General features: G+C 45.0%; 1 protein-coding gene across 3 annotated transcripts; it reads right to left on the minus strand.

Moving 5' to 3' along the window:
* Positions 1 to 936: 936 nt before the first annotated feature.
* LOC108924033 (protein FAM177A1-like) lies at positions 937 to 4,841 on the minus strand. Of its 3 annotated transcripts, none has more exons than XM_018735133.2 (5): positions 4,648 to 4,841; positions 3,051 to 3,242; positions 2,890 to 2,956; positions 2,422 to 2,519; positions 937 to 2,290 (listed from the first exon to the last, which is right to left on the minus strand). In XM_018735133.2, the coding sequence occupies exons 1-5, from the start codon at positions 4,714 to 4,716 to the stop codon at positions 2,090 to 2,092; spliced, it is 627 nt and encodes a 208-aa protein (XP_018590649.1). In that variant the 5' UTR covers positions 4,717 to 4,841; the 3' UTR covers positions 937 to 2,089. The 3 variants fall into 3 exon arrangements, with proteins under 3 accessions (XP_018590649.1, XP_018590648.1, XP_018590650.1); XM_018735132.2 differs by having other exon boundaries at positions 938 to 2,290; positions 3,051 to 3,245; XM_018735134.2 differs by having other exon boundaries at positions 2,119 to 2,312; positions 3,051 to 3,245.
* Positions 4,842 to 19,853: the final 15,012 nt, after the last annotated feature.

Here is a 19,853-nt window from a genome sequence, read left to right on the forward strand (position 1 = left end):
TCACCCCGGTCCCCCGACTGCCCCTTCAGTGAGACAGACAATCTGCTGTCCCACACAAAAAGGCCTCTGTCAGCAACAAGGGTGCCCCTGTGTCATTGAGAAACATTTTTCCTGCCAGGCCTGCATGGAGAAAGTATTGAACTGAGGGGTTTTTATTCAGAGCAGGTGCCTGTAGGACACCAAGTAAAATGATAACTGTCATTAACATTACACTAGACACGACCAATCATCTTATGTAGTTACAACTCGACAATAAGCTTTGATGAACGTGCAAATGTTCAAAGCTGGTAAGCAAAATTGTCTTGTATCCTATGAGAAGAACAAAGGCTAAGCAATCCATGTCTCCGTTCAATATTGTGCTATTGTAGAATGATGTAAATGATAGGTCAGCGACTGCTAAGTTATTTTTGAGAACTGTATAAAAAGCTTGAAATTTTTGGATCTTTTTTGGCCAAATTACTCAAAGAAAACAGCATGTGTACATTCACCTCATTCTACAATGCAATAAAAAAAGTGTTGTTTCAAACCAAAAAAAGAAGTATTTTCAAAATCAGGCTGCATTGTACTTATTACTGAAGAGGCTTTTCTATAACATAAAGACAAGGCATTTGACCAGAATTACCCTAAGACCTGTGACTTCACAAAGTACTTATCAATAGTAGCAGCAGTTCTAGTAGCTCCAGTTTGGTGTTACATTACTCATACTAATTGTTGTTTTGCAAAAAGCAGAGTATATTCCAGAAATACTCTAGAATTTCAAAGAATATCTTGAGATATCACAATTTTCCTTCAACTAAGAAAAAACAATACTGTCAAGAATAAAGAGCAATATGAGCTGTTAATATTAAAAGCTTTATTAAGTTGTATTATATACAAAATAAAATTGCATTTCCTACCAAAAGAATTATGAACAAATTTGGTTTAAAATTGTGCATAAATAAATTATAAAGAATTTTAATTAACAAAGTGAGGTGTTTCAATTTCTCACATAAATAACTTAAAAGACATCTATCATTAACACATAAGTGCAAACATTCTCTGGACTTCACTCCCATTATAAATTCTGCCAAAATCCTTAAAAAGACATTGATTATCTAAGGATTCGTTGAAATTTGCTTTGCAAAATACTCCTACAAAGTGTTAAGGCATATAACATGAACTGAAGAATCAGGGTTATTGACATACAGCACATAAAGAGTGTTTCCTGCTGTGCTGCAGCTTCTTAAATCCTAACAGGCTATTTAAAATCACCATTGCACTCCAACGAAACAAGAGCAGTATATACTTGTAGGTACGTAAGCACGCAAAGGTAATTAATTCTCAGCCTTTCTCAATTCTTAGTATTAGCACACAGTTTTGTGAATCTAAGACCAACCCTAATCACAAACACAAAAGCAAAAACCATATTGTTCCTCTTTCAGTGCTGTTGAAAAGGCATTATGTGTAAACTTTCAGTCTTTCAGCATGTTAAAATGAATATTAATGGAAAATTTAGCACTGGATGGGAGGAAGCCAGAACAAATAATCAATCAACGGTATTAAATGTGACATCAGTCGGTGGTAGTGTTACAAAGACAGATTTAGTTAAACCTGGTAATTAAATTATGCCTTCATGCTAGGTGAATTACATAAAGTAAGTGAATGAGTGCGATCTCCCTGACATAAAACTCCCATCAAGACTGTTTTTGTCACTTTATGGTGTACATCAGTGGATTTCCAGCTAAATTTCCAATTGCAGATGGCCAGCATTTAACTTATGTTTTCCTGGTCAGTTAACCTCCCCCAGTCACTGAATGAAGGCCACTTAAAACTGACAGCTGATTTATAGACAAAGTGCAGATTAATTGTTAGATCTACACATACCTAGGCCAAAAAAAAAAAGAAAAAAAATCACAAATTCAGCGAAAAATGCAAATTTTAAATAAATTTTTTGCTGAGACTTTGGATGCACTTGCTGTTGCCAAGAAGTGAAGGCACATGCTTCAACATGGGAAAAACGGATGCAGTCACAAATATGACAAAGCGATTCTACCAAAATCGGATGTGCCATTGTGGTGATGTTAATTTTACAGGGGGAGGGGCCAGTGGTTTAGGCAGAAACAGGGGCTGGGACCTGATTAGCATCAGGGATTCCATGAGGCTCCTTCTCTAGTTCGAAGGCAACATTTAGAAAAGAAGTAGAGCCCTCCGGTTGGTCCGTCGTGGCGTCAGAGGTTTCCTGGCCCTGGTGCTCCGCAATGCGACGCTCTGCCTCCTCGGACATCCGGTTCTCCTCCTCCTCCTCTTCCTCCTGTGGTGTTGTCCAGCACATGCTGAAAACAGATTCCCTGCAGTATGCTTCCTTCACTCCTACATCTCCTCAATCCCACATCAGACTGCAAAACCTTCACACTCTTTTAAGACTCAACACAAGATTCTTACCTCCTTCTTCATCCTGTAGTACTCGTCGATGGCGTACTGATATTTGGGCGAGGTGATGCCGAAGAGTGAAGCCATCCTCTCTCCAAGGTAATCACAAGCTGAAAATTCACGGACCAAAGCCAAAACTTATGAGGGTTTCACACTGGAGAAACCTCCTAAGAGATAAATATTAGATGCTACACTGTCATATCTTGGAGAAAAATGGAGAAAATGGGCTATCAGCCAAATGCACTTTTGAGGGAGTTGCTATACTGAATCATAAGTGTGAACCAAGTTGATGGTACGAAGTCAAAACACTCCGTCATTACTGCATTTGAAAAAGCTGTATGATTCCAGCTGCCTTCTACTTGTTTCATGAACATATTAGAATTTGTTCAACATAAAATTACTTTTCTCATTCTGTGTGTGGAACAATGAAACACATTTTTGTAAAATGTTGAATTGTTTTCTCTGTGCTGAGAATTGCACCTGATACAGTAGATGTAGCAGCTCTCCACATGTAGAACCAGAAGTACGGCCCCCACGTCAGTTTTGACTGAAAAACAAAATGCACGCAGTTGAGGCAACCAAGGCTGAACTGTGGAAGTCTGCGTGAGGCAACGGACTTACTCCCATGCGTCCACACTCACGGGTTCCACTGGTGCTGGCAGCTCCTTCTTTCGCAGCTCTTCCTGCTCATCCTCCTCATCGGTGCTGTACTCCTCCATGGTCTCCCCGCTGGCAAAATGGATCACTCTGCGTGGGGCCTTCTGCTTCTGTGCGTTGCCCTTGCCCAGCTCACCAAGCTCCACGCTCTCAAAGTCCTTGCTGGGACTTTGACTCTGCTGGGAAACATGGGAGATAAACCTTGCACACCTGTGTGTGTATACAGTAATAGAAAGGCCTTTATGCAGCTACTCATGCAATGTATACTGGTTGATATTGTGGAATGTGACATGTGTCTGCACCCAAATCTCTCTTTCTGCTGATGTAATATACTCTTTGTGTTTTTCTCTGAGATGTTCATCACTTTGAAGAAAAGCGTCTGCTAAATGAATAAATATAAATGTAAATGTGTGTGTGGGCTGAAGTAAATACCTTGGACACGGCGGGCTTGGCCAGGTCCCGCTCTCTGGCGGGTCTGTGGTCCAAGTCCTGCTTGGCATGCCTTGCAACGGACTGGTGACCCGTCCTGGGTGTGTCCCTTCCCCCTCCAGCCTTGCACCCTGTATTGCCGGGTTAGGCTCCGGTTCACCGCGATCCAGCTCAGGACAAGTGGTTTCAGACTGTGTGTATGTGTGTGTGTTTCAAGGCAGACAAACTCCTTACTGCTTTGCTAACTAACTAACTAACTGGGAGTTTGCTGAAACCACAGAGTGGGAATCACAGGAAATAGCAGGGACTGTTGTCCTGCCATGAGTTCCATTATTAAACAAGTATTGTTGAGGAGGCATTGCTACACATATTTTCAGACCTTACTCTGACGTAACTTCTCATGAAATAATTCACTTATGTCTGCTTTAAGGGAACCAGAGAGGAAGAATTTAAGAGAAAGTTACCTTCACATTTACATTTAAATTTATTCATTTAGCAGACGCTTTTCTCCATTGTCCCACCTCACACAGTGCTCAAATAATCTTGCATTTTTTAAAGTACAACATTTCTGAAGCATACTTTCCTGGAGTTATTTAAAATATGCATAAGGTATAATATTCGATATTTACACTGATTCACTCAGCAGGTTATTTCTTTATGATCTCATTTCTATGAGATGACAGATGTACCGTAGCTTTGGTACAGATTAAAACAAATAGCATTAATACTTAACGGCACAAATGCAGTTTTTCCAGCCATGCCGTTTTTACTTGTAACAAAAATGAGGCTTAAACAGCCGTGCGATAAAGAAATTAGAGTTTATAACACACACGATGGCACAAAGGAAATGTTTACGGACTGAACGTTACCAGGCAATAATACACAGACATATAGCAATAATAGAGTACTGTACTGATGAAATATTAAGAGCACACGCGTCGCCTGAAAAACACGGGACCGGCGTAAGTGTAAACCCGCGAGCGCGCGCGCACACACACACACAGAGTGTCATCGTATCACATCATTCGTAACAATGTGTCACTGTACTGCGGAAGGGAACGCGCCCGGGCCGAAGTACCTCAACATCAGCAGCTGTCTGCACCACCTGCTTCGCGGCCAAAAAACATCTCTTTTATAAAATGACGCGGTTACCTTCTCGGCGTCCACGGTCTGGCCCAGAGACACGTTTACGCTCGTGAGGTACAGCGACAGCTCCGCCATCTCCTTTGTCACTCGGCCCTCGCTCCGTTCTCGCGCTGCAGCTCGCAGACGACCAACGCGGAAATGACAAGAAGATATACAGTGTCCCTCCTCGAGCCCTGTGCTTAACCCTTCCGCTCCACCAGACTCACCGTCCAACACGCGGCATCGCAGAGGGTCGCGTGCCCGAGGTCCAGGGAGACGCGTGCACGCGCAGCACGAGACGACGCGTGAGAGAGAATTCTTGGTCGTAGAGAGCGCCACGTTAGCCAATCAGTGGAGCAACCTGCTTCGGCTCTTTGACACTTTCTGTTCTTGGTCTAGGTCCAAAAAGAAAAAAAAAAAACAAGCCAAGGGGGGGTCGGCAGCGTCAAGCTGCGTGCCCATGATGAAGTCCGTACAAACGTGACAGCAGAAGGAAAGGAACAGTGTGACTCTGTGAGTTCGTGAAGGGTTCATAGAGTATTGTGTTGTGTGAACTTGTGGTCACTCAGTCACAGTGAGTCAGTCCTACCTGTTCAGACCGCTGATGTTACCGAACAGGCTGACTGACGGTCCATGTCTTCATTCTGTCCACTTGAACTAAGCGCGCACGTTCAATTTTTTTCCAGGCAGGACTAGAGGGAACACATTTCACATAAAAAAAAAAAAAAAAAAAAAAAAAAAAAACATAAAACTGCCACCATGGATGGGTGACCTCAGAAGAAGCCCAAAATGTGATGTGCCCATCCCTCAGGTATGACAATGCAGCCCACACGATCCACCCAAACAGGAAACTTTAGAGGAAGGTAGGTTTGACACTATCGGGAACGATCTCGCAGGTGTCTCGCTTCTACGAAAGGGACCTGATGTTGAGTGAAGTAGCAGGTGGGCCGTCAATCGAGAGAAAGACAGACATGATGATACTGTACTCACCTAATCCTGCTGCTCTGCCTCTGAGTTTCCTTTCCCCCTCCAGCAGGTTTCCCTCGCCATGGGGTTGAAAGGGGACCATGTACTGCCTGTGTTCAGAGAAGCATCGTGTCCTCCGGTATATTGTTTTATGATTCAGGAGTTATCTGAAAGCTTTTTTGGCTATAATACAGCACCAGAACTGTTGCTAGTATGTTTTGGTCACCAGTGCTTGAAAAGTTGATACAGCTCTAATTATGTCACAGCTTTTGGGTAACTTCTGCATCATAAAACAATATAAATATACACCAGTTAAATTTAAACTGACAAGCAAAACTGCTGAAATTGTGATTTTTTTGTGCTTAGCAGATCGACTATGGTACTACATTTGCCCACAGTTTGTACTATTTTCACTGGAAGTGGGAAAAAAGTTACATAGTAACAAGATTAGATCCCACTTTTCCACGAGTGAGTTTGAGTGTAACCTGTGGATTACATTTTTTTGTGAAATTTATTCAGGAAATGTTCAAATATGAAGGAAACATACTTCATGCTCTCAATGTACAAAACACTTTAGATTTTGTACTTTCTTCTTTAATCCTCTTTGCTCCAGTTGGAGCAAAGGGTCTTCACTGCATGTCTCCATTGGCCTCTGTCCTGGGCTGCCTGCTTTGCCACTCCCCAGGACATCTTGATCTTCTGTATCTCTGGCTGTAGGGTTTGTCTCCATGTGAGGAGTGGCTTTCCCCTTCTCCGTTTACCTTGTGGCTTCCAATCCAAGGCTTGTCTTGGAATGCTTGTCTCTTGTCTATGCAAAGTGTGCCCGACCCATTTCCATTTCTTCCTCTGGGTTGTATTAACAATGGCCTATTGCTTTGTCCTCTGCCAGAGTTCCTGGTTAGAAATTCGTTCTGGCCACTTGATGTGCAGCACCTGGCGGAGGCAACTGTTTAGAAAAACTTGCAGCTTATGGTCCAGGCTCTTTGTGTGTCTCCAGGTCTTGGCCCCATATAGCAGCACTGACTTCACATTCCTGTTGAACACTCTCAGCTTGGAGCGCAGACTGAGGCTTCTGTTCCTCCACATTGGACCGAGGGGAACTAAGGTGTGGTGTGCTTTGTTGATCCTGGCTTTGACATCTTCATCCGTCTATTCTGTCTTACTGATAACACTGCTAAGGTAGGTGAAGCGATCGACATCCTCGATGGTCTGTCGATCAATGGTGATGAGAGCTTCATGTGTGGAGTTATTTGCAGGGTCTTAGTCTTTGTTGTACTGATCTCTAACCCTACAGTTCTTCAAACATTTTTGAGCCTCACTCCCTTCGCCTGCGTGTATAGAAAACTGTGTGACAGCAGGCCAAAATCATGTGCAAAATCCAGATCTTTAAGCTTCTTGGTAAGGGTCCACCGTATACCCCTTAGTTTGTCTAGCGCTGTCTTCATCACCCAGTCAATAACCAGAAGGAAGATAATGGGAGATAGGAGGCAGTCTTGCCTGACTTGCCATTGACTGTGAAGGGTGCGGACAGTTCAGCATTGTGGATGACTCTGCAGCTGGTTTCTTCGTATAGGCTCTGGATCACACTGACAGTCTTCTGGGGGATGCCCTAATGTCTGAGGACTCTCCAGATCATTGTTCTGTCCACCATGTTGAATGCTTTCTTGAAGTCGATGAAGTAGACATACAACAGAGACTGCCATTCCAGTGACTGCTCAATGATGATCCCTGCACAGGATCTACCGGCTCTGAATCTTGCCGGCTCTTCTCTCAGCTTGGCATCCGCAGCTATTTTGATCCTTTCTATAATCACTCTGAAGAAGGCAATCAGTGAGGTCTCCTTTCTTCGGAAGCTTAACGATGTTACCTGTCTTCCACTTCTGCGGTATTTCTTCTCTCTCCCAAGCCTCTTGCAATAGGTCAACCATGATATCTGCTGTGATTTCAGGATCTTCAGTGCTTCTGGGGAGAATGCTGTCTGGTCCTGGTGCTTTCCCATTCTTGATCATCTTAATGGCTTTTATAATTTCTTCCTTTGAGATGGGGCTAAGTTTCACACTCAGGTCTTCTCCTTCTTCTATCAGAGGTGGGTTTTCCATGGATGTGCTATTAAGCAGGTTGTCGAAATGTTCCTTCTACCTATTAAACTGGTCTGATGGTTTTACCAGAATGGTTCTATCTTTTCCTTTCACAAGTCTGTTGCTGTTGATCTTCCTTCCTGAAAACTGGTGTGTGATTTTTTTAATGTTTTCAAGTCATTCTTCTCTGCTGCTGCTTCAGCCTCAGCAGCGAGTCTGTTGACCAGCTTTCTCTTGTCTCGTGGTGTACTCTTCTTGACTTCCTTGTTCTTCATGTTATGCCCTTTCTGTGCTTGTTGCTTTTGTGCTCTGGTTCTGGCATGGAAAAGCGCTGCCTAATGAACCTTCGTTCCTTGATCTTTCTGATTGTTTCCTCTGAAAACAAGTTCTTGAACTCCCTCTTCCTGTACCCAAGCACCTCTTCAGCAGTTGCTGTAAATGTGCACTTGATGTTTTGCTACTTCTCCAAGGAGCCATCTTCCAAGTTTGTGAGGGCCTGGAATTTGTTTGACAGAGCTGAGGTGAACTCTGTTTTCTGTGTTGGTGTCTTCAGTTTGGCGATGTCGACTTGGGGATGCATCTGTGGTCTAGCCTTTCGTGGATCTTGGATCTTAACTTGCAGCTTGCCAATCACTAAACTGTGGTCGGATCCTGTATCAGCCCCTCTACATGCTCTGACATCAAGAAGACTCCTCCTCCATTTCTGGGATATCATCAAATGGTCAATCTGGTTCTCTGTTCTTGCATCAGGAGACATCTATGTCACCTTGTGCATCTTATGATGGAGGACCACAGTTCCTCCAATCACTAAGTCATTCATTTTGCAGAAATCTGCAAGAAGCTCATCATTTTCGTTCATAGTTCCAAGGCCTTGAGTTCCCATGTTCTCTATTGGTGTTATCCCTTCCTATTTTGGCATTGAAGTTGCCAAACATAATGGTGATGTACCACTCTATCCTGTATACTCTGTAGCTGCTCATAAAAGTCCGTCTTAACATCACAGTCTGCGGCATTTGTTAGTGCGTAGCATTGGACGAGTGTCACTGGCTGGAACTTGGAGTGGAACCTGGCCTTCAGGATTCTCTCTCTAACGGCTCCCATTCTATGAATCTTCTGCTTATTTTCTGCATCATCATCAGTCCCACTCCATATCTGTAATCCTCATTTTTGTCTGTGGTCCAGAATACAGCAGTATGTGACCTGATGCTTGAATGACTTGTCCAGACAAGGCCCACCTCACTTCTCTTAATCCCAGTATCTCCAGTCTGTACCTGCCCATTTCCCTGGCAACTTGTGCTGCTCTGCCTGCTTCATACAGCGTTCTCACATTCCATAATCCAATCATTGTTACAGCCTTGCTGGAGAGAAGGTTCATTGGCAAATCAACTCCCTGCCTGGTTTGGCCGTTCTGCTTCATCCGCTCTCTCTTGGATTGTTTTCTTTTTTTTTTGGTCATAAGATAGAGCTTTTGCGGGGTCATAAAATGGAGTCTTTGCAGTGCTGATTTCTGTAGCAATAAAATTTTTACAGGATGGGGTTGCTAGCCCCATGCCCAACCTTCCTCCTTTTGCAGCCAGGCTTGGGACCATCCTTGGCGGACTTTTAGATTTTGTAAGAGATGAGTTGTTCTTTGATTTTTTTGGGCTTTTTGATCAGTCTGATGAAAATCTTCAATAAGAATGTTTGTCCTGCCCCAAGAAAATTCTGGCTGAGACGATGGAGAGCCATGACATTTCCCTTGACTGGGTGCCTTTAACAGTTCAGCTCCACTCTGAACCTTGGTGAATTCTTGCAAAAACTGATCTGGGCACTTATAACTGGAGATGCACCAGTTCAAGCAGTGTGTCTGTTTAAGACAAAACAGTTCATTTGGTCCAGTGTTTAGAAAATATATGGTACATTTATTCAGTTTGCAGATGCTCTCCAGGCTGACTTCCAGCTAACATCTTCAGAGCCGCTTGTCCCATATGGGGTCACAGGGAACCGGAGCCTACCCGGCAACACAGGGCGTAAGGCCGGAGGGGGAGGGGACACACCCAGGACGGGACGCCAGTCCGTCGCAAGGTACCCCAAGCGGGACTCAAACCCCAGACCCACCGGACAGCAGGACTGTGGTCCAACCCACTGCGCCACCGCACCCCCCAGCTAACATTATGTGGTGTTATCAGTCCACACCTTATTCACCCAAAGTGACTTGTGTGGAAGAAATTTGCACAAACCAACTTAACAAAAGACAGGAGAAAGTTTTTGCCAATACTTTATTTCGACTGAAGGGAGATCCCCACTCTCTAAGTAGAGATAAGGGAGTCTCACCAAGCATCAAACACACACATATTGTGTAGTTTTCAAAGCATATGTTATGTACATAGTAACATTTTTCATTGGCTATATTTTGCATTATAAGTGCATGTTTGCTTCTAATTTGTTATTTACTTATCTATTACATTTCCTGTAGACTAAAGTAAGTTATGTGCATCTTATTGCAAGCACCCTAAACCCCTTCATCTTATCTCTCAACCTGCCAGCATTATTTATTTCTTTGTTTTCTAGTTTCAACAAGTTTTAATTACCCCTTAAAGTTGGGGGTGCAGTTTCAGTACATCCTGTTTCTCATACAATGTGCCTTCTGCAGCAGTTACAGAACACAGCAGTTGCACACTTAATGCATACCATCATTTTTATTCCATTTTCTGATATTTCTCTCACACGTGCAACACTAGATACATTACTTACAAGGAGACAATCATCCATACATCAGTGAAACACACCATCTCACTGTCACTCACATACACTATGGGTGATTTTTAGAGTCACTAATCCACCCAAACAGCATGTCTTTGGACTGTGGGAGGAAACCCACACAGACATGAGGAGAAAATACAAACTCCACACAGACTGAGCAAGGATTAAACTCACATCATCTTGCACCACCCAGGTGCTGTGAGACAGCATCACTACTCACTGTAGCGTTGTGTCGCTCATAGCTCATTGTTACGTAACTCATTATTCTAAGAGAAATTAGTTTGCTTTGAAATTTGAAGATGCAGAGGTCCATAAATATTAATCCAAAAAATACATTTTAATTTTTTAATACGTACTGAACCCTGTTCATGCAAATACTGTATTTTATAGAAAACCTCCAGAAATGGATGTTACACCATCATGAAGTAACTCTTACAATTTAATCCTCTTCATCTGTGGTGTTGGTGTTTTTTGCTTGTTCAAACTTGGTAGTCCATCAAAACAGTCAATCTTTACTAGAATTTTCAAATTTAAACTGTTCCTGAAAGGAAATTAATATTGATCACAACAAAACAGACCATGTGCCATATTGAAGCCACCAATAAATGGATCACTTTGTTCTTACCATATGGACTCGTTCTGTCCTCTTGGGCTGTATTTACACTACCTGCTAAATATGTGGACTTTGATCATTTTTCTGTTTTACGCCAGTGTTAATACTGTATGTGCTTCAGTGTCTTAACTAGGTGACATCAATTTCTAAATTTCTTCAAAAGGGGTCATTGGATTTTTTTTTTAAACTGAGGGTTTGAATAGCTCTCTTTTAAGACAATATTTCTGCTGTTTATTTGTCTTGAAAGTAGTAACTGCCATTTTCAACCTGTACTGCTTTCAAAAACTTCACTGTGTGGACCTCAGAGATACTCCAAAGAGGAATGCTCTGGGACTCGTGAGTGTTCCATTAAATCCTCTGTACCTGTTGTGAGCAACCATCACATGCAGACAGACCAGTTAGTCTTCGCACGTCTCTCGGTTTTACACAGTTGCTTCTGAATATTCTCTTGTTATTTTTTTGTGTTGCAACAACACCACTAGGACCCAGAAACATAAAAGCAACATAACAATGTTGAGACTGTCACACTCTCGACCACATCCGATTACACGCACTTGGCTGGTTTTTATTAAATTTTATATTTTATTAAAAGATACATTGTATCATTGCCAAGCAGTTGCACTGGTTTGGGGAGTTTTCTCTTAGGAAGTGCACCACTTCCCCACCACAGTTCCACAAAGTATGTATTTATGTTTACACCACACAAAAGTTGTGAATGAATAATATTTAATATACTGTATATACAAATGTGTTTCATGCTGTAAGGGCAGGAAAACAGTTCTGTTCAAACAACAACAGCTGTTTGGTATATAAATGGTATTTTGTTTATGTACAAGTTGACCTTGCAAGTGATACATACCTGTGTTATTTTGTAGTGAACAGTCCTATTATTTTTTTTTTCACATAAAGTGTCATGTCTGGACAAGAGTCTGAACACAGACGAAAAGTATAATGACCCTACGTGCAGAGTGTATTCATAAGTGCACAGTGCAAACTGTAAAGTACAGTGTAGAGGTGAAACAATGAATGCGGGACTAAGAGACACACAGTGTATCATGACAAAGGTGAAATGTGAAACATGATCTGTGAGTGAGACTTGAACACGGAGATCTGACAAAATACTGGAGTGGAACTCTCGACGTGGAGAGGAGCACAAAAGGCAAGAGTAGATAGGGTAGGAACTCAGGACTGGAACATAAACACCTATGGAACAAGACTTGAGAAAGAAGTAGCTAAAGGCCGCTAAGAGATCACAGTGGAACCCTGATTAAGAATCCATAATCTATCCTTGGTCATTTGTTCCTTTTATGCTTCACTAATCACCAGATTCTGAACAGGTGCATGGGTCTGGGCTAGTGCCACAGAGTGGCACCTCCCCTGGCCCTTAAGTGAATTGTCTCTGTGGGTGAGGACATAAAGTGTGTCTGTCCTGCACATAAAACATTTTAACTTCGAAAACATGTACTGCCCTTTTTAAAAAGTTTTCATAGCCAGATTAAGTATTATATCCACCCGTTCGAACAGGAACAGAGGTTTATTGTAAATAGTTGGGAATTGTGGGAAAGATGTAAAATAGTTGTTCAACCATTGTGGGGGCTGACAAGGATTATGAGAGGGTGAGTGCCTGTTGGGGAGTGTGAGGAGCTTAATAAAAGCTTGAGAAAGGCTAAGCAGGCTGGAAAAGTGGTTTATCACCACCAGTATGATGGTGTTGCCATCTGACCTAGGTAGGTCTGTAATGAAATCTACTGCAATGGGACCATGGTCGGTTTGGGACAGGAAATGGTTCAAAGAGCCCTGGTGGTAGCTGTCCTGGAACCTTTGCCTGGGCACAAGTGGTAAAGGCAACAACAAAGTCTCTCACCTCCTGTTTCATAGACGGCCACTGGAAGTGATCAGAGAAAAATTTGGATGTTTGATTAATTCTGGAGTGCCCTATACTAGGAAAATTGTACGCCCAGCATAAGAGCTTGGACCTGATAGCGAAAGGGACATATTCTTTATCTTGTGGCTGCTTGACGGGAGGGGGTGTGGTGGCGCAGTGGGTTGCACTGGGTCCTGCTCTCTGGTGGGTCTGGGGTTCGAATCCTGCTGGGGGTGCCTTATGACGGACTGGCGTCCCATCCTGGGTATGTCCCCTCCCCTTCTAGCCTTATGCCTTGAGTTGCTGGGTTAGGCTCCAGTTCCCTGCAACCCTGTATGGGACAAGCGGTTCAGTGAATATGTGTGTGCTTGATGGGACCAGGTTCCTGCATTTGGGCTGCATTGATGTCATCCAACAGAGCCCACTGGATTGGAGCTACGAACTGCATAGGTGACAAGATGGTATCTGGTGATGTGAGTCTGGGCAAAACCTTAAGTAACCTGGAGAGTGCATTGGCTTTACTATTCTTGGAGCCTGGGTGAAAAGTCTGTAAAGTTGAACCTGGTGAAGAACATGGCCCACCATACTTGTCTGGAGTTCTGTGTTGCTTTTTGTAGATACTCCAAGTTCCAATGGTCTATCAACACTAAAAATGGGTGAGTGGCACCCTCTAACCAATACCTCCACCCCCTCTAAGGCTAATTTCATGGCTAAGAGCTTCCTGTTTCCAACATCATGATTCATTTTTGTGGGTGACAATTTATGTGAAAAATAGGCACATATACAGTATAGCTATCATCGCATCAAAGGATGGGACAGGAGACCAGACTCAAGTGCAGGTGCAGGTTTTATTTGGGGAGAGGCAAAAGAGTGGTCTCGGAATGAGCAAGGGTCAGCCGAGGCGCAAATGTTGTCTGGGGATGTCACAGAATCAGAACCCAGAGAGACGAGAACAATGGGTCAGGGAGCTGAGGGAAATGCCAAGGGAGACTGGAGCAGGAATCGGGGTAAACATGAAAGCTAGAGAACAGAGCATGAGGCGATAGAAGAGCAGAGTCCAAAAGGTTCCACGGTCTGTCCTCTAGCGGGTTCCACCAGGTATTGGAGTTCCCCCCATCAGCGGCAGGAGTCAAGCAGAGCCTTCACCTAGTAGGCGGGAGTCCTGTCAACCTGCACTGGAGGAGACGGCAGGTCATGACTGGCAGCCTGAAGGAGGGAGGTATTGCGTGGTTTGAGAAGGGACATGTGGAAGTTAAGTTTGACCTATATCCGCGGGGGCAGGAGGAGCTGGTAAATTACAGGGGTGACCCTTTGAAGGATCTTGAATGGACCAATGTAACGGGGACTGAGTTTCTTCGAGGGGAGGTGTACCGTGAAAAGGACAGCCATGCCCTTTGTCCCGGATGGAGGACGAGGTGATGACGATGTTGGTCTGCCTGCTGCCTGTACCTTTGGGTGCTTCGTTGGAGGTGTTCCTTGATCATCCTCCTGGTCTCACAGGTGCCCTTGTACCTGTTCTCTACAGCAGGAACCTAGCTCTGTATGGAGTGCCAGGGGAACAGCACTAGCTGGTAACCCAGCAAGCACCGGAACAGGAACGTACCTGTGGACTCATGCTGTAGGGAGTTGTGGGCATACTCTGCCCAGGGTAGGAAGTGGGCCCACAGGCGCTGTTTCTGAGCGCAGTAACTTTGTAGGTACTTCCCTATGTCCTGCCGCAGTCTTTCCACCTGTCCATTAGCCTGTGGGTGGTATCCTGAAGTCAGGCTCACAGTTACACCGAGCCAGTTCCAGAATACCCGCCAGACTCGGGAGGTAAATTGTGAGCCTCGGTTGGACACTATGTCTTCAGGGCGACTGAAGAACTGGAACACCTGCTGAAAGAGGACCTCAGCTGTCTGCAGGGCAGTCGAGAGCTTTCATAGGGGAATCAGGCGGAAGGCTTTGGAGAACTGGTCTATGAGTGTCAAGATCATGGTGTTACCTTCTGAGGAGGGCAGGTCCACCAGGAAGTCCACCGCCACGTGGGACCAGGGACGAGAGGGGATTGGAAGTGGCACTAGGAGGCCGGCTGGTTTCTGAGTTGGTGTTTTTGTCTGGGCGCAGGTCCCACAGGCCCCTACATACTCTTGTACATCGTCTGTCATCGAGGGCCACCAAAACCGCCTCTGCGGGAGAGAGAGTGTGCGACGAGTGCCCGGGTGCCCTACCTCCAGGGCGTTGTGAGCCCAGTTTAGGATGGGAGGTCACATGCTTACAGGGATGTATTCCTTTTCTGTGGCCTTGTTACTGGGCACAGGCTCCTTAGCCTGGTTGGCCTGGAGTTCTTGGAAAAACTGCCATCGTACGGGTGCCACGATGCAGTTCTGGGGCCAAATGGGCTTTGGTTGGTTTGGGGTCAGGTCAGGGTCATGGATGCGAGACAGAGCATTGGCCTTGGTGTTTTCTGAGCCTAGTCTCTAGGAGACAGTAAAATAAAAACTCGTGAAAAAAAGAGCCCACTGCACCTGGCGAAGGTTCAGCTGCCGGGAGAACTGGAGATACTCCAAGTTGCGATGGTCCATCAGGACCAGGATTGGATGGGCCAACCTCCAGCCAATGGTGCCACTCCTCGAGTGCAAGTTTGATAGCCAGCAATTCACGGTTTCCCATATCGCAATTCTGCTTGGCCCCTGAGAGTTTCCTGGAAAAGATGGCGCAGGGGTGAAGCTTGGGTAGGTCCCCCTGTTGCTGAGACAACACAGCACTGACCCCCGCGACTGAGGCATCCACTTCTACAACAAAGGGAAGAGAGGGATTGGGGTGACGAAGGACAGGAGCTGATGTGAACCGTGCCTGGAGTTTGTCGAACGCCTGCTGGGCCTGATCGGTCCAAGCCAGCCGTGTCCCTTTTCCTGCATTGAGGGCCATGAGGGGTGCGGCTACGGTGCTGTACCCTGAATGAATTGCCTATAGAAGTTTGCAAAACCCCAAAATCGTTGTAACGCCTTGATGGTGGTTGGCATTGTCCACTCCAGCACTGCACAGAGCTTCTCGGGGTCCATGGCTATTCTCTGTTGATTTAGAACATACCCCAGAAAAGACACTTGTGGCTGATGAAACAGACACTTCTCCCCTTTGACAAACAACTGGTTCTGCAGCAGCCGAGTTAGAACTGCCCGAATGTCCTTCACATACTGCTTTCAGGTCCAGGAGAAAACCAGGATGTAGCCCAAGTAGACAATCACACATTTGTTGAACAGACTCCCCAGCACATGGTTGACAAAGGTCCGGAAGACGGCTGGTACGTTCAATAGACCGAAAGGCATAATGAGATATTCATAGTGGCCCATCGTGGTGCTAAACACGGTCTTCCACTCTCGTATCTGGATGAGATGATATGCGCTACGGAGCTCTAATTTTGTAAATATGGTGGCTCCGCACGTTCACTCAGGGGCTGCTGTAATCAAGAGTAAAGGATGTGGATAGCAAACTGTAATGGTGTTCAGGCCCTGGTAATCTATGCAGAGTCGTAGCCCCCACCCTCGTCCCCCATCACTCCCAGACTCTTAGCCGAAAGAGTGCTAAGATCTGTTCATTTGATGCCTGAACTGACCAAGAAAGGAGAATAGAATCTGGTGGTTGACAATATCGAGTGCTGTAGAGAGGTCGAGGAGGATGAGGACCGAGGAGAGGGAGGCCACTCTAGCCTACTAGAGAGCATCTGACACTGCCAGGAATGCTGTCTCGGTGGAATGTCCAGCTTTGAATCCAGACTGATGGTTCTGGGTGAGGAATGCAAATAATGGATCACAGGTTGCCCATTCCAGAGTATTTGACAGAAAAGGGAGTAGGGAGACTGGCCTGTAGTTTTGGACTGAGTCAGGATCTAGAGAGGGTTATTTTACCGGAGGTGAAATGAGGGCAGTTGTGAAGGCAGATGGGAAGCAGCTAAAAGATAACAAGGAGCTGATGATCTTGGAGATGAAAGTGGAGAGTTGCGGGGAGATGGTATGTACCAGTGTCGATAGGATTGGATTGCATTGACTTTGTGTCTGAAAAACAGGAAAATCATCAGCAGTGAGAGGAGAGACTAGGGGTAAAAATGTGGTGAAGAGTCTGTGTGGTCTGTTAATTGCAGACTATATTTTGTTGTGGAAGAAGGTGGATTTAGCTGAAGAGACAGCAGTGCAAAAGGTTGCTAAGAGATCCTTGCTGACATCCAGGTCCACTTGAGTCTTGGATTTTCACCATCTTCGCTCTGAAGGTTGGAGTTTGGTCCCGTTAGCACACAGTAAATTATTCAGCCATAGGGTGGACTTGGGGCATACTGGTCTGCAGGTTAGGGAGCAGAGAGAGTCTAGAGAGGGAGATCGGACAGACAGGAAAACATTAATAGCATTGTTTGTTGATAGAGCTCATAATTGTGCAGCAGAAGAGAGAGATGATAGTGTGGCAGATGCAAGGCAGGAGGGTGAGAGAGATTTTATGTTGCAGTGGAAGATGACAATAGGTGGAGAAGCAGGAGAGAGATTAGTAGTGATGCAGGGCTGGAAAGTGTTGAAGAAATAATCAGAGACAGTAGAGTAAGTAGAGGACAGGACAGCCACAGTTACGGGAAAAGACAAGGTCTAGGTGATTGCCGGCTTTGCGAGTAGCAGGGGACTGGGACAGAGAGAGGTGGAAGGACTGCAGGAGCAACAGAATGCTGCCTGCATGAATCTCCTCGACATTCAGGAAGACATGCAGTTACCCAGGAGAATCAACAGAGAGTTGTCCGCTGCCAGAGAGCTCAACAAGATGTCATGGTCATCCAGGAAGCAGCCAGGAGGGCCAGGAGGGCGAGAGAGATCAACCACAAGTATGATTGGGGCAGTGATACAGACAAAATGTAATTCAAAAGAGAACAGAATATTCTCATTGGGGAGAGATGAGCAGGCCTGTGCGTTCATCTCTGCCAGACGGACAAGGGGTGTGGGAGAATAAGTAGTTCATGGGGAGGACTATAGGTGTGGCTGTGTTGTCTTGGGTAATCGAGGTTTCAGTTCAGGCCAGGAGGTCCAGTGTGAGATGGAACACATAGGCTGGTATGAAGACAGCCTTCCTCACAGCAGACTGACAGTTTCAGAATCCCATGGAGAGGCTGAAACACAATGTAGGGCTTGATAGACAAGGATAAACCAGCTTACTGTACCAGCAGAAGTGTCTGGATTTCTGATGTCTGATGACCATGATGTTGCAGTTCGGTTGTTGTAGACAACTTTGATGTTTGACGTATGATCCCTCACAGAACACGAGGTTGATGGTAGAACTCACGTACTGTCGGAGGGCTCCCTCAGTGGATTCCTGTAGGTAGACTCCTTTGTCTTCACACCTTGAGGCTGCCACTACTCATCACCTGCTGCAGTTTGAACCAGGCTAATTCATGTTAGTGGACACACGCGGACACACACACACACACACACACACACACACACACACACACACACACACACACACACACCATCTGAAACTGCTTGCCCCATACGGGGTCGCAGGGAGCCAGAGCCTAACCTGACAACACAGGGCAAAAGGCTGGAGGGGGGAGGGGACACACCCAGGACAGGACGCCAGTCCTCTGCAAGGTACCCCACGCGGGACTCAAGCCCCAGACCCACTGGAGAGCAGGACCTGGTCCAACCCACTGCACCACCACACCCCTCTTGTTAGCAGAGACACAAAATCAAAAATACTCCAAGATTTTAATCAAAACAAATAGAACAAAGAGGGTGGAGTGATTGGTTAAAGCACCTGAGTAACACCCAGTCTACAGTATGGGGCACAGTTTAGGTTTCTGCACACTCTGACAAACCACAAATTAAATAAAAAAAATTAAACAAATACAATTAACGACTGTACAAATACAAAACATTACTTTTATCTTTGAGCTCAACTACACGATAAGAATGCGTGTTGGGATATAGCGGTAGAAAACAAAATAAAATTACAGGAATCAGGATGAACTACAGCATTGATCCTCCAATGCGAATATATTGTTCATCTCTGCATAAAACTGAAAGGTCATGGCAACCTGGAGGATGTACAAAGTGCAAAACTTTCACCATGTACAGCAGTCTCTTCTTCACAAATGTTAAGGTCATGGTGACCCACCAACTCTGTTCCAAGAATGGGAAGGCTAATGCTCTTATACAGCTCCACAAAGCTCTTCACTGTGTGCTTCCATCAAAAATCTTCTCCAGTCTTTGTGTGCAGTGACGCCAATCCTATGGAAGATTACAGACACCACTGGATCTGTGTAAGTAAATGATCGCAGCCTGAGCAACACCCAAGGACATGGTGTATATTTCACAGTCCGGAAGATCACAGCTCCTACCAAAGAATGAGTCTTGTGTTGTCCTCATTGTGCTCTCAGAGTCACCCAGAAAACCCTCTGCAGGTTTACTAGAACTACTCCCTAGTCTTCATAAACCCTCTTCACACATAGCAACTGACTTCTTCAACAAGCTCCCCAATTCTTTTTTTTTTTTTTATCTTACAGTCTGTGCCCCCTCAAAATCTGTCTGCAGTGTAGATGGCCAAGTCAGTTTTTGAAATTTGAGTTTACGATCTTCGTGAAGATGTGTGAGACTGTGCACTCCAATTCACATCCATGGATTGGATTGCATTTGGTATTTTATTTATGAGTATCTATTAGCCTTACTATAGGATTCCATGCTTCATTGAATGGCCAAGCAGAGCACTTTAATCAAGAGATTAGTTTGTTCCTGGAAAGCTACTGTAGCAAACAACGGAAGCCAGTTTTTTTTTTTTCCCCGTGGGACGAGCATGCACAGGAGTCCTTCATATACACCTTTACCCATTTAACACTATTTCAGTATGCTCTAGGATACCAACCACTACCTTTATCATGTTGCCCTGAGCCCAGTGACGTCCCAGCTGTTTATGACTGTTTCTGGCAGGGCAGGGAGGTTTGGCAAACTGCACAAGTGAG

Source organism: Scleropages formosus, chromosome 1 (assembly GCF_900964775.1).
Source record: "Scleropages formosus chromosome 1, fSclFor1.1, whole genome shotgun sequence".
NCBI lineage: Eukaryota > Metazoa > Chordata > Actinopteri > Osteoglossiformes > Osteoglossidae > Scleropages > Scleropages formosus.

Bases quoted from the DNA above. Each gene is read 5' to 3' on its own strand.
- LOC108924033 (XM_018735132.2), bottom strand. From the start codon at position 4,716: ATGGCGGAGCTGTCGCTGTACCTCACGAGCGTAAACGTGTCTCTGGGC. The intron at 2,957-3,050 runs GTGAGTGTGGAC...TTTGTTTTTCAG, and splicing joins TGCCAGCACCAGTGGAACCC to TCAAAACTGACGTGGGGGCC. The intron at 2,520-2,889 runs GTGCAATTCTCA...GTGAATTTTCAG, and splicing joins TGCTACATCTACTGTATCAG to CTTGTGATTACCTTGGAGAG.